This window comes from Vespa crabro, chromosome 2, assembly GCF_910589235.1.
Source record: "Vespa crabro chromosome 2, iyVesCrab1.2, whole genome shotgun sequence".
NCBI classification, from domain to species: domain Eukaryota; kingdom Metazoa; phylum Arthropoda; class Insecta; order Hymenoptera; family Vespidae; genus Vespa; species Vespa crabro.
In genome coordinates, this window is record NC_060956.1 from 10,848,345 (window position 1) to 10,863,785 (window position 15,441).

Genomic DNA, 15,441 nt, shown 5'->3' on the forward strand with positions numbered 1-15,441 from the left:
GTTGACTTATTACACATTATATTATTGCCAACATGTATTACTGTTGGTAAAATTTAAAAAAATTTTGTACCTAATTCAGCAATTTATCAAAACTGAAATAACAATTACAAAAATAACACTTTTCATTATACTTGCAATTATAAAAATTTATAAAGCCACTGTAAAACACTTTTTACTATTTCTACATTGTAATGAATAGTTATCGCTAATAAAACATTCGTAAATGTAAAAATAAAATATGATATCAAGATCTTAATTAAGTAAATTGAAGAAAGCGCTTATCTTCTTTATGTTTGTTTTGTACTATACTTTACATGTAACAATAGAAAGATTAAAATTACGATTTAATGTGATATAAACGATATTCCTTAGGCTAATCTGCATTAGCTTTTCTATTCATACACAAAAAATCGATGTAAATTATTTCACCGTTTCAATACTTTTCTTTTTTTCTAATAAAATTACTCGAAGCAATCATATTCTATTATTTTAAGTAACCTTAATTTTTCGTTAAAATTTTACAGTATATTACATGTACGCTTTAATTGTACCACAGCTTTCTTAATTTTAATACTGTATAGAAATTGTTATATTTTCATTTAAAACTTTTTTTTTACTTACTGAAACTGTGTGAAATTCCTATGTATGTAATCTTTTCTAATTTTTACAAATAACCTTACAAATATATATACTTATAATATAATTATAAAATTATATATTAATTTATAAAACACGTTGACTGTAATGAAATAATATGTCATAAATACTAGTAATAATAATAATTGTACAAATTGATCGTTATGTAAATTAATAAAATTAGAAATCTCGAGTTGTATTTGTTTAACATTATTCTGGAATCATGTACATTATTTTATAAATGCAAATAAATTTATACAAATACAACTCGGAATCTACACAGTTGTACGAAAAAATCAGTAGATTCGGGCCTATTAGAATATCTTTAAAAATTACTAAATTTAATCAATAATTACAAATATAAACACTATAATGATATTTAAACATCTACAAAAATTAGTTATTTTGAAATGTAACCTTTTGCGGTCCTACATTTTAAATATGAATTGAAATCCTGTTTCAAACATAATGGTGAACTTTTGTATATTTTTATCTTGTACAATTATAAAGAATATCGATATTTTAATCCCTTTACATTCGATATTTAATTTAAAATAATTATAAAGTATAATAACGATAAAAAATTAATAATGAATGAATGCAGATTACTTAAAATGAGACATTGAAAATAATCTGGACCGCAAAGGGTTAAAAAATAATATAATACAATTTAATTTATTTATTTTGTTTGTCTAATCACGTATGAGGTAGGAAAAGTCGGCCCAAATCTAAAGTACCTTACATGTGTTCAGTGCCATTGCGAAGGCACGTTTCCTTTATTGCTAGTACAATTATTTTCACATTCTTCTTATTCTATATCACAGTGTGGAAAATGCTACGACTTTTGTATACAATACCATCAATACGTGTCATTCGATATAAACGCTGCTCATTCATTTTAGATTTTCAATTTATAAACTGTTACATATTGTACATGTTCATATATTTTGAAAATAACTTCTGTTTTTTTTATTCTAGCAAGATAAGTACAAATGAAATGAATGTATACGAACAATATAAATTTTAAACATTATTATAATGGTACCTACCGACTAAGGGGTAGTTTTATAGGTACTCAAATGATTGTGCAGCGATCTACCGATGAGTTAAAACCTCAAACGTTTACATCTTTAAATTAAAATGACTGCCTGCATTCAATTGAGTTATAAATCTCAATTTATATTTATGATTGAAGAGGTTGGTTGAATTGAGCTGCTAAACGTCGCTTTCCTGTAAATACTAAAAAAGAATAAAATTAATAAGAAGATTTACATACAAAATGGTAGAATAATAAAATTATCTTTATGTGAGCAAACCATGCTTACATGGTTTAGTTGGAGTGTTGTGAATTTCATTTTTCTTATTATCAACATTATTTTCTTTTCCGAAATTTCCTGTGTTATTAACTTCACTAATATTGTTAGAATTAACGTCTTGTTTTCCCATGCAATCTTGCACGACTGTAATGCTTTCAGAGGGCACATTTTTTTTCGGTGTCAGCGACAATGAAGGTAGCGGTAATTCGGATGGATGTGGTGCTACAACTAAATTGTGCTTAGTTGAAAAATAAGGTGACGTACGTGGATTTAACGGATTTGCAGCAGCTGGTAATAAATTTTTGGTTGGTGATAATAAATTTAATGTATCATCCTCAGATATTTGATTCCAGGAAGGTAAAGTTAATGGAGGTACCTAAAAAGTAATTATTTCATATTAAAGATGAGCTTTTCTTCAATATTCCATAAAAATTTAGTTGTATAAATAATAAGTTCCATGTATTTTCTACAAATATAAAGAAATATATTTTGAAAAACTAATATTATTGTAATTATATAGATAAATTAATAAAAGATAATAAAAAACATTTTTCATAAAATTTCACCTAACACACTTACTTCTACGTTCGTAACCCGTTCATCTTGCGAATATAAAATCTTTGTTGGTGCTATCCATACTGAAGACTTCCATTGATTATCTGTTCTTATATCCACCTAACATTTATATGAATTTGTGTGTGTATATGTACGTGCGTGTGCGTGCGTGTGCATATAGTCGATTTTTTAATATATATATAATTTTTTTGATATATATATATACATATATATATATATATATATATATATATATATATATATATATATATATATATATACACATACATACATACATATTTACTATTTTATGTACATATATGTGCATATACATGAAATGTATATTTATAAAATACTAAAAAAACTATTTTTATGGAAAACTAGTAGTAATTAATTTATAATATAAAATATTGCATATACCTCAGGTGGAGAATCAGGCTTAGGTGGAGGAGCTGGAAAATCGTTTTGTATAATTGTTGGGGTATGTATCAAATTTTTAAGAAAATCTCCGTTGTTATTTTCAAATACTGGCCAATTATTTGATCGTTCTTCCGAATATGTTAAGACCTTCCAATGTTTTTCACAATCTTGTGTCCAAAAATGGTTATCTTCATCTTGTTTCCAAGAATTATGACCATTAATTACGTGTGTTATCCATTTTCCATGTTCTTCTAATGTGGAAGCATTACTAGATGCATTTATACGTGATGAAGAATCACTTTCGAATGACTCATTGCTAGAGTCTGTATCATGATATGATGAACCTGATGCATACATTACAGGTAATGCAATACCAACAGCTGTTTCAATAAAAATACAAAAAAATGTAAAAAGATAAATCAGAAATCTGTTAGAAGGAATATATTAATAAATAAAATAATTTACTTACCAGCTAATTTTTTATTAAGATATATTACTTTCTTTTTCCGTTTATCTTTTCGTGTATCTTTTAATATCACAGTACAAGGTAATGCTTGTAAAAGAGCTGTTAATGTTGGAAAACCATATTGAGCAGCTCTGCATGCTGAACCATTGACTGCTAGGTATGCAGCTTCAAAACGTGAAAGATTTAGTTGACCTCCACAACTCATCATAACACGATATAAATTACATGCAAAGCAATGTAATGGAGTTAGTTCTATGAAATTTTCTTCATTGATTGTTGTAAACTGAAACAAAATTCATAATACTATTTATATTTAATACTTGTTTTTTCTCAAGTAAAGATAAAACATCATTTTACCTGAACAACATGAGATAAATCTTTTTTAAGTTCTTCAATATTACAAGTTTTTGAATAATATTGAGAATATTGTTGTCGAAATTCTTTTACAGGCGTTTTATATTGAGGTTGATCCATTAACACTCTGCGACATTGTAAAGCTAACTGCTGCAAGTGAGATTTATCTATTGCAACTATTACTGGTCCTGTAGCTAAATCTATAATCTAATAATTAAATACATAAAATTCTTGTCAATGCCTGTATCAAAAAAGAACTTAATGGAAATATTGATAATTTATTATACCTTAACACTATCATCAAGTTTCTGCATGAGTTGTAATACAGAATTACAGCCAAATAATTCTGGACGCAATGCATAACCAAATTGTCGTAAGAAGTTCTGAACAATATTTGAAACACTAAGACCACTTTTTGTATGAGCTACTAGCTTTGATATTTGTTCACTGAGAACACGCAAACCCTCTTTTTCTGTTAAACTAATTTGCCTTTCACCATTACTTCCATCTTCGATTTTAACTACATCTGGTATAGCTTCAAACAATTCTATTAATTTAGTAAATCCATAATCTGATACACGACACTGATGACCAAAGTGATGATGATAAGATGGCACAAATTTATTAAATAACATTTTACATTGAGGAACATGTCTCAATAATTCTACAACCTAGTAACAAAATTTTATAAATGTTTCTTTTATATTATATTAATAATTAAATGTATTTTACCTCAAATGCAAATTGTTTTGTACGTTCTATTTCTTCTGCAGTTTGTTCACGTTTGGGGATAGCTATCATTTTATCGCCTCCATTAATTGTAGTCATAACAACTGTATTCTCTGATACTTCACTAAGAATATCTTCAATTTCACATACGCCATAATCAACAATATCCCATGGCTTAGCTGAATTCAGATATAATTTATTAGACATATTTTTCATTTTGCTATTATATATTAATTTATAAAATTGTCATTTCATATTTTTTTTTACTTGCCTATTACTCTGCTATAAACATTTGGAAATTCTGAAAGTGTCACTTGTTTACTAGCTTTTGATTTTAACACTCTTAGTAAATCTGATGTAAAACGACGTACTTGAGCACGATGAGAAAGTGTTACTACTCGTTTATTTCCCTCTCCCATTACCTGAATTAATATTTACTAATTAGGAAATGCATATATGTACAAATTAACAACAACTACAAATTTTATTTCAATATACTTGAACAGTATGTGTAAGTGCTTCTAATAAATCGATTAATTTGGTGAATCCATAATCAGCCACTCTACATTGTCTTCCAAAATGGTGATGATAAGCTGGAATAAATCGATTAAATGGTAGTTGGCAGTGTGGAGCAGTTTTTAGAAGGTCTACTAATTCACGACTAAATAAAGCCAATTGATTTGCCAATGGAGGGCTAACACATTTATTTTCTGAAAAGAATGTGTACGAAAATGTACATTTAGTATTTTTTTACACTTACAGAGTAGTATATATTACATTTATAATTAAGATTAATTAATATTATAGTAAGTTTACCTTCATGGCTTTCATCATGATCTTTATCTAAAGCCCAACTAAGGTATTTGACACTTCCAATACCTTGCTTTAATTGAACAAATGATAGACATGATACTAAATGTTCTAAAGGTACACCATTTTCTATCATCTTTAAATGTTCTTTAAATTCAGCTGCATAACAATTTGGCAAACTAAAACATGGTAGGAATATCTGATTTAAAGAATGCATTATTAAATAATAGTAAAATTGTAAGATTCATTAAATTAACATTCTGTCATAAACATGTATTTAAAACTATAATTTTATTTGCGATGATTAGACAAGAAAATAATAAGAAAAAGTATTAAATAAAGATAATATATTTATATGTCTCTACTTCATATTTTATAATTTATAGTACAAACAATAAAGTATTAATAAAAGAATTCCTTTTTTGTACAAAACTATAACAAATTTTGTATTTTTTTTTTGAAACGAAAAGAATGAAAAGTGTAAAAATGTTCCTTCATTATATAGTACATTTCAGAATAGAAAAGCAATTAAGTCTAAAATCACTGTTGGAATCATCAAAAATTAAGTACAGTAATATTTCAATCACGTTATAAGAAATCATATTATACCAATACCGCGTTATATGGAGATCTATCATATGTATTTAACAGTTTTAAATGTTTATATATTAGTACATTACTCGCTGTTCATGCTTGATTCTCTATTGAAATAGAAAAAACAATACAAATCAAACTTAAAATAAAATATACCTGGGTAGTGGCAAACTTCCATTGTGCATAGTTAATAATTGCTGTATACGTGGGGCAAGTAATTTTAGAGAAACATTAACATTTGGTAAAGATGCCATTTCTTGCTCAGCCCAACCTTTATCAGACCATGGTTTTGATGTATGTTTAATACAATATGGTAATTCTACATATCCTTCCTAAATATATTAAAAAACAAACTTTTATACATCTATAAAACTTCTCAATATATGCAATAAATTATATAAATATAATATATCAGTATAAAAAATATCGCTTTATTGTATAATCAAAACTCAACAATGTTAGGAGCAAAAGCTCTACTAAACATTGAAAATATTCAAACTCGGCTATATGTTTAACATCATTTATGAAAATAAGAAAAACAATTAAATTAATTAATATAAACATAAATTATATAACTTACTTGAGTTGGAGTACTGAAACATGGAGATGGTGTATTTCTATGATCTGGATTAAGAGATACCATTCTTCCACTAGCATCTTCAGTAACAATACATACATCTTTCATTTTATACAATTCAGAAATACTAATAGATATCATAAAACGACTTTCATACATTTCTCGAAATTTAAAAAGTGGTAATTTATGACCTGGTACTTCTTGCAAAAGCATTACAATTTGTGCACGTATGAGTTGAGGATTTGGACCTCCAGTATGAGCATACGATATTAGTATACGCTTATATCCAATTTTACGACGATGTAATTGAGAAATTGCATATTGTGCATCTGGCAAAGAAGCTACTTTGACACTAGCTGCATAGTTACCATCAGACTGCATAAAAATAGATACATGCAAAACCTATAAAATAATTTTTATTAGAGAAAATTGTTATAAAACAAAAATAATTTCTTTAAAATAATTTAGCTGATGATTTACTGTTACGTGCTCCATGAAAATAGATGAAAGAATATGCTTCATTTCCTTTGGGTCAATGTTTTGATCTAAATTGCTTACTTGTAATTCAATAGGTGTATAACTTCCATTAGATGTACCATTTCCATTACGATTTATTGGATGAAAAAATTTCTAACAAAATATTAATATATTTTCTCAATATATATGTGTGCGTGTGTATTATATACTATTTAGTATTAAAAGTATTATATGTGTATATATTTTACATATTATACGTAATATAAATAATATATTGTATATTATAAAACTCACTTCTACTTCTTCATTTTCTGCATCATTTTGATGATATGGAGAGAAATGATTATTTTGTTGATTTATAACACGTATCATAGTACCTTCATATGGTGATGGTGTTCTGGTATTACGTATGAATACGGAATGTTGGTTCTACACAAAATTATGATATTAGATATAATGAAACAATATTTATATTTATAAAATTAATATTTTAATTTTCTATATACTTGTCCATTCCATTGATTATTTCGTTCATGTATCTGAGATTCATACATAGGAGATGGACTACGGCGTTTGAAGGTATTTGTTTGAGAATGAACTATGTAACAAGGAAATAAAAAGTAATAATTATTGGTATAGAATAATAATATTTTTATTGTATTGTGTTCTCTTGAAAACATAATTTGAAATGTTATATAATTGTGTCCTACCTGCCCATTCTGAAGCATGAATGAATGAATTGTGAGCTCCTCTGATAGGTCTAAGACATTCTGGTGTTCTTGATATTGTACCATTAGCAGCATTATTATCCCGAGCCTGCGGGGCATGTATTCGTTTGCTTGATAGTTTTGTTTTTTCCACCTTAAAATGTTATTTATTGTTAAATGTTATTCTATGTTACAAGATATTTGTTTTTATAAAAATACTACATTTAACGAAAAGATTTAAAAATGTACCTTATATTGGTCTTCCCATAAATGACTAAATTGCTGAGAACCAGCAACTTGCCAAATCAATGGTGATTGAACTCTAGTTAGTTCATTATAAGTTCTGTTAAATGTTACATCACTATTTGATGAATATGGTCTAGCAACAATAATTGGTGGTTGTTGAATCATTCTAAAAATATGATATAATTAATAATTCATAGATAAAATAATATTATATAATTATTATATTACTATATCATAGTTCAGATAAGATCAAAGCTTCTAAAGCTCACAGCCCAAATCGACAAGGATAAAATAAAATCGACTTGTGACTCCAAGGCTCTTTCTCGGAATATCATCATTAAATATGATTTAATTATTTATATTATTTATATTATTTATATAAATATGATTTAATAAATATTATAGAATAAATAAGACATACCCTGAAGAAATACTAACAGGAGCACAGGGTACTCCTGCCCAAGTAGTATATGGTCCTATCACAGGCGATGATGATTGATAATGTGGAACTTGAAGGGTTCGTGCACCCGCTATTGAAGCACTTGCACTATACATTTGCCTAGAAGAGTTAGCTATAATTTCTGATTCACTTATAGCACGATTTCGAGTTATGGAATTTCCTACAGTCAAGATATATTTAATTAAAAATTTTATATTATATATAATAATATATTATTTAAAATTATACTAATATATAATATCCTCTCTGTAATTTTAATTTGAATCCAAGAAACATATAAATATATATATATATATATATATATATATATATGTACTATTTAAAAATTTGTCTTAAAAAAGATTTTATTATATACACTATACAGTTAAGAAGAAATATTCAAATTACATGATTATAAATTAAAGACCTGAACGTAAAGGAATTTATGTAAAAGAAAACTATTGTCAAAATAAAAACAAAAATTTATAATTATATACCTTGACTTTTATTGTTACTGTTTCCTGTTTCCTTGTGAAATCTTACAGAAATCTTTGAGTCAAAAACATATTCTCCATCCATACGTTTCTGAGCCCTACAGAAAAGGTCACATTGTCATAAGATACAGTCAGCTGATAGAAATTACATGGCAATTTTATTTGTACATGACCTTGTAAAGTAACAGTAAAATATACAAATACACCTACTTTTAAATTATTTAAAGGATCAAGAAAGTATAGTAAGTACATCTTATTATACAAAATCTATACTAATATTTTTAATTAATTTTCGATAATCAATGTTCACAGAACAGTATATATCTTTAACAGAGCTCAACTTACCTTATAATAAATTAAAATCATCAGATTAAACTAAGGAATATACAAAAGTAAAAGTAAATAATATCAATGCATTACTTAAAATAACTAATTTTGAAATATTACCTAACTAGCTGTACTTTAACTAATCGAATGCAAAGTATAACCAAAACAAAATTTATATATCAACTATTTGGAATAATACTACAGTCGTTACATTGTTTGCTACAATTCAAATACTTCCTTACTTGTGTCCTTGCCTCTACTCTGCCAGTGCTGTTCAATGTATATATGACATTTTTTTTAAATATAAAATGATCCAATCACAAAGAAAGGAATTTAAAGGCGGTTTATTTAAATTTGAAGTAATAAAATATTGAGGCAAGATAGTTTAAATTCTTAGTACATTTAAAACTTATAATTAAAGGATAGAAATTAACAAATGCTTGAAAATTATTAAACATGTACCTTCTTGCAGAAGTTTCTGAAGAAAAACGCACAATAGCAGTTTTAAATTGGATTCCTATTACTCGACCACCGCAATTATCAGACAATTTTTGAAGTCGTCGTTTAATAACTACAACATCCTTATCTTCAGGAAGATTATTGACTATGAGATCATAATATTCGTTAATCTGAAAAAGATATATTACAATATATGCAAACATTACAACAAAAATTTTTAATGAAAGTTATTAATTCTAAAAGAATCTAATTACTGGTTATATTTCGAGAATATATAATATCAATTTATATAATTACAAGGTATAATAATATATTATAAATAATACATTAGAAAAGAAAATATTTCATAATGCACGATACATTAGGATGTACCTGATAAATACATATTTAAATACATATAGAACTGATCTACAAAACAGATTAAGAAAAAATAAATTATCATTTGTTAGCATATTTTAATATGTAAATACATGTAAATATTACAGTATTACAAAATGCATAATAAAATAACTGAATTGATTATTATGAAAAATATTTATGATTTGCTGATATTATAACTTATTGTGATTATCTAATATTATAACTTGCATGTTCATGTATTTAAGATGATTTCAATTAAATGTTAATTTGTTTAAAACAAAAATTTTTAAATTAATAAAAGTAAATTTACCTTTAATAAAGGTCTAGATGGCAATGGTTCCATAAGATCCATAAAATCATAATGTTCATTAGCACATAGTATCAATGCTTCTGAGGTACTTTTATTATGAAGAAGTATCACATGAATTTTTTTTCTGTATCGTAAATCACTAAGATCAGCAGCAAAATCAATATCTCCTGATATTAAAATTATTGCTGCTGGACTACCATGAATATCAGCAAATCTTCTGATAGACTGTTTAAGTTTTTCATCGGCAGCATTTTTACATGTCGCAGCAACATGTATTAAATTAACCTAATAATAAAAAAGAGTGTAAAAATATTTAACATAAAAATGATTATTTATCTTAACAAAAAATTTATAATTATTATCTATCTCTTTAATTTAAGCTAGTTTTATCTATTAATCTATTACCACTATATTACCTGTGCATCATTTAATTCTTGCATTACTTGATTACTTTCTTTTTGAACATCGCAAACAACAATAAATTCTGCTTCTCGGTAACCACTAAAAAATTTATCTCTAATCACTTGCGTAACTGCCATAGCAGATCTTCCTTTTGGAACCTACAGAAGGCACATATAATAAAAATGTTTGGTATAAACCATATGGTCTTATAAAATCAACAATAAATGAATAAATATTTCCATAATACATTATAGTGTATTATATTATAAAAAAATATAATATATAATAAAATAAATGTGTGTAATAATTTTGAACTAACATGACAATTTTCAATATCCCAAAATACTCCAATTGGTGGCAAATATGTGGGTAAAGTTGGTAAATTAACAGAATTATCATGATGAAGAAAGGAGCAGTCATATCTATAATGACCGAATAATGGAGATACAGAAGTCTTAGATTCTATTTTAGAAGCATTGTCATTATCAGAACCAGTATCATATGTCATCAGATTTGCATGAATATCGCTTGTTTTAAGAGATGAAATTTTTTGTGCAGATAATAACTGCAATAATTTTTCATTTAAGTCTTTCATCTAGTCTTAGATATCGAAGATAAAAGTTTACAAATCCTTATCCTGGCATGTGCTTTCAAAATTCATAAGTATTCTTTCAGAATATATACTGCAACATATTAAAAATAGACTTAATAAAAAATTTTCCTATAATATTACTGTAATAAATATTTCAAAATTATTGGTATATTTAATATTTGCTTTACAAAGTATAAAGTATAAGCAATGATCTTTGAACATATAGTATTATGTTAAAACTTATTGTAAAAATACTTTATCTTTCAAATTTAATTTATATAATTACCTTTATATTAGATATCAATGAAATTACCTTATGTTATTACAATTTTTATCAAAAGTAATATCTAATAGATAATTAATAATATATTGCATTATAATTTAATTGTATACAATAATATTAGAATATGTATGTATAAACAATGAAGAAACAAGTAAAAAATATAAAAGATTACTGCTTGTACTAAGAAATGTTTTCTATATATAGAAATTTAAAAAAAAATTATAAATTATAAGTTATTTTACACGAAGGTATATAGTAAAAATATTTGAAAAATCTTATTATCTAGAAATATCTGTAGTTACCTAAGAAATCAGCCCATTATTTTGTATATTTCTATTCATTACGTAGAAATAGTTATACGTAACTTTGCCTCGACGTTTTAATATACATACAGAGCATGGAAGAATAAAGTATATTAAAAGAACAGTAACAGATCTTTTAAAAAGCCATAACCAGAATTCGCACATGAAGAATAGTAGTGTATGCAAGTAAATATTTCTCTTACTTGATCCGTATATTCCGTTTTCGTTATACTTCTTTTTATTGCTACCACTACTATACAATGCACAACACGAAACGTTTACTTCGATAAAAGTGTGTATAGCTAACGTGCATATACAAAAGATAAAGAGCGCAACGAGGTAAGCAGAAAACGAATGCATCGATTTCTTTGTGAATATAGCTTAAGCTATTTAATATCTTTTCTCTATGGTTAAAAAATCTCATCGATTTATTATTTTGTATTACACTAAAACTAAAAGTTTATATAAATTTTTAGAAGTATAAAGTTCGAGATAAGAATATTATATTTATTTAAATATTTGAGGGTATATTCGTAAATAATAAATTTATTTAGAAATAATATTGATGCAACAAATTTATATCATTTAACTAATTTTATTAAATTTGATAAAGTAAATACGAATCATCATTAACTAGTGTGGATAGTGTTTTATAATTGCAAATTGTATATAATCTCTATAATTAAACATTGCTGTCTATTTGTAAAACATTTAAGGTATAGTATTTTTAATTATAAAAACATGTCTATATTTATATTCGTATACAATAAAAGAAATTAATTCTTGAGAAATGGTTCTTGATTGGGTAATTCTCATATATTTCCATTAGTACTGACCAATCAAAATTTTACAAAACTATATTACAATTTTTTAGATTTTCAGAATCAATGCGAAGATGCATATAGTTATGTACACACAGCCACACACACATAACACACATTAGAAAAAGCTGACGAGTAATTTGAATTTTGACAGTGATAGAATAAGTTCCTTTTAAAAAATAATTCTACACTATGTTGAAACCAAAAGCTCTTACGCAAGTTTTGAGTCAGGCGAATACGGGTGGAGTTGAAAATACTTTGTAAGTAGTAAATTAAATATTTAACTTAGTACAAACTTTGTCATGTTTGTTAACCTATATACAATATCATTAAATTATTATAATATATATTTATACATATATTTATACAAGTAAAATGAATAAAATATATATTATATTGTTAAATTATACTTTTGTATCTTATAGTCAATTATAGTAAATTTTATTTCGTTATGTATTAAATAATAATACATAATAAATAAAATTACAGGTTACTCAACAGAGATGGTGGTTTATTAGCTTATAGTGGCTATGGAGATAAAGATGCTAGAATAACTGCTGCAATTACAAGTAACATTTGGTCAGCTTATGAAAAGAATGGAAGAAATGCATTTAAAGAAGATAAATTACAATTTGTTTTGATGGATTGCGTGGTAATCATATAATTTGTGTAAAATTATTTCATGCAAAATAGACAACTTTTTAAAGTAATACTTTGAATATTTGTCTTAAAAATCAAATATATTGTAGTCCATAATTCTTAATAGATATAAATAGGATTTTATAAGGTATTAAAACCTACAATATAATAATAATAAATTAAAACTTTCTCTTGATAGTTGATTATTTTTTATTAGCAAACTAAGCATTAAATATTTTATAATTATCTCATACATGTTTATATTTATCATATCAAATTTCAAATGCAAATTATAAAAGCATTATAATTTTAGATTATAATTAAAAATTCATAAATATCTAATTTTAGGAAGGCAAAGTGGTGATTACAGAAGTAGCAAATTTATTATTATGTTTGTATGCTAAAGAGAATGTGGGATTTGGATTATTAAGAGAAAAAGCACAAGCACTTGCTAAATATCTTGATCAACCATTGAAAACAATTGCTAATATGCCTTAAATAAGATTTTATATGTAATATGAAAATTATAATTTTAAATACTATTATAATAAGAGCATGATAATAATGTTCATATTTGTATACATATTTAAATATTTATAATTTGTATTATATGTGTATATAAGCATATATAATAATAAATAAGTTTTTATATTTTAATATTTTTTGTACTTAATGATTATTATGATTTATTATTGGTAAAATATTATTCATAAATACTTATACAATATTTATATGAAAATAAAGGTCTTAGATGTGCGATTAAATATAAATAAATTTTATTATAAGATTTTTACTTAATTTAAATAATAAAAGATACAAATAATTAGGATTGTGATTTATTATGAAAGTTTATTTATTTTATAAATAATATAATATAACAAAAAATAGAATTTAATGAAATTATATTTATATATTTGAACAAAAATTAAATGTTTATAATGTCTTTATTGTAATATTAAAGCGTAACAGTTATTTTTTGAAATGACGTTTAATAAATATAATCTTTTCAATAATAATAATTTACAGAGAATTGCATTAATGTATAATAATTATTGCATCTGAAGTTACTATACTATTTTATAAACTAAAGTTACTGTGAAATGACATTTAACTTTATTAATCGAAATTTTTTTTGTTTATATTAACAATAAATGTGCAAATAATGATCATAAAATGGCATTACTTGTGACATTACATGCATGCATGTATTATAAAGATATAAAAGATTTATGTATTTTAATTTTTATAAGTATTAACCAATCAATTATGTATACTTATTCAGTGATTATTTTTTTTCTTATTAATTAATTCTTAATCAACTATATTGTTAAAAATGTGTGTTTACATTAGTTTGTTTACTTGTGCATTATTTGGATAACTATAAATATATAATCGTGTATAAGGTATCATTTAAATACAAATTATTAAATAATGTTTTATATTATAGATAAAATGTAAACATAGATCCTTTTTGATGTAAAGGTATTTTAAAGTGAATTTTGAAAATAATATCAAAAATATAAATTTTAACCTAATTTTCATATTAAAATAATAAATTCCAAATATTTTAACAATAATATGAATGTATCCTTATATATAGTTACTATAGAATTTATAAATTCTTCTATTATTCATTTTTATTTATATCTTCAATATTCATATCTTTTAAAGCAAAATATGAATATTTCCTAAGTTATGTAATTATTTATTAAATATATAAATTATAAATTTATTTTAATCGGAATATTTCATACATACATAATTTCAAAAAGGCTATAATTTTGTGACATAGTACATACTATCAAATTATATGTGAAATATTTCAAATATATATTATGTAAATAAAATATAATATCTTCTACAAATTTAATGAGATTCAATTTATTACTAGCTCAAATTTGCCATAAGAAAATTAAGTTGAAACATAAATTCATTTATTTCTGTTTATTATATTTTTTATGCTATTACTTTTTCTTACATTTCTTATAAATAGTAGTATTAAAGGGTTATTTTTATTATTATTATTATTATTATTATTATTATTATTATATATATATATATATATATATATATATATATACCACCCTCATATTAAAAATTAAATATTAAATTTATATTCAGTTCAG

General features: G+C 24.5%; 2 protein-coding genes across 5 annotated transcripts; one reads left to right on the forward strand and one right to left on the reverse strand.

Annotated features, from left to right (window-relative positions):
• Positions 1-252: 252 nt before the first annotated feature.
• On the reverse strand, positions 253-11,994 carry LOC124433234 (meiosis regulator and mRNA stability factor 1). Of its 4 annotated transcripts, XM_046982998.1 has the most exons (25): positions 11,856-11,994; positions 10,998-11,361; positions 10,693-10,836; positions 10,277-10,561; positions 9,610-9,776; positions 8,824-8,918; positions 8,309-8,507; positions 7,891-8,053; positions 7,645-7,795; positions 7,441-7,532; positions 7,229-7,363; positions 6,938-7,087; positions 6,461-6,859; positions 6,037-6,212; positions 5,293-5,465; positions 4,975-5,186; positions 4,748-4,898; positions 4,480-4,655; positions 4,035-4,418; positions 3,751-3,954; positions 3,397-3,676; positions 2,928-3,307; positions 2,532-2,627; positions 1,962-2,328; positions 253-1,875 (listed from the first exon to the last, which is right to left on the reverse strand). In XM_046982998.1, the coding sequence occupies exons 2-25, from the start codon at positions 11,271-11,273 to the stop codon at positions 1,820-1,822; spliced, it is 4,911 nt and encodes a 1,636-aa protein (XP_046838954.1). In that variant the 5' UTR covers positions 11,274-11,361; positions 11,856-11,994; the 3' UTR covers positions 253-1,819. The 4 variants fall into 4 exon arrangements, with proteins under 4 accessions (XP_046838954.1, XP_046838955.1, XP_046838957.1 ...); XM_046982999.1 differs by lacking the exon at positions 2,532-2,627; XM_046983001.1 differs by lacking the exons at positions 10,277-10,561; positions 10,693-10,836; positions 10,998-11,361; positions 11,856-11,994 and adding an exon at positions 9,166-9,195 and having other exon boundaries at positions 9,610-9,718.
• Positions 11,995-12,059: 65 nt separating this feature from the next.
• Positions 12,060-13,924, forward strand: LOC124433235 (ragulator complex protein LAMTOR2). Its single transcript, XM_046983003.1, has 4 exons — positions 12,060-12,194; positions 12,730-12,936; positions 13,166-13,328; positions 13,664-13,924. The coding sequence occupies exons 2-4, from the start codon at positions 12,869-12,871 to the stop codon at positions 13,811-13,813; spliced, it is 381 nt and encodes a 126-aa protein (XP_046838959.1). The 5' UTR covers positions 12,060-12,194; positions 12,730-12,868; the 3' UTR covers positions 13,814-13,924.
• Positions 13,925-15,441: the final 1,517 nt, after the last annotated feature.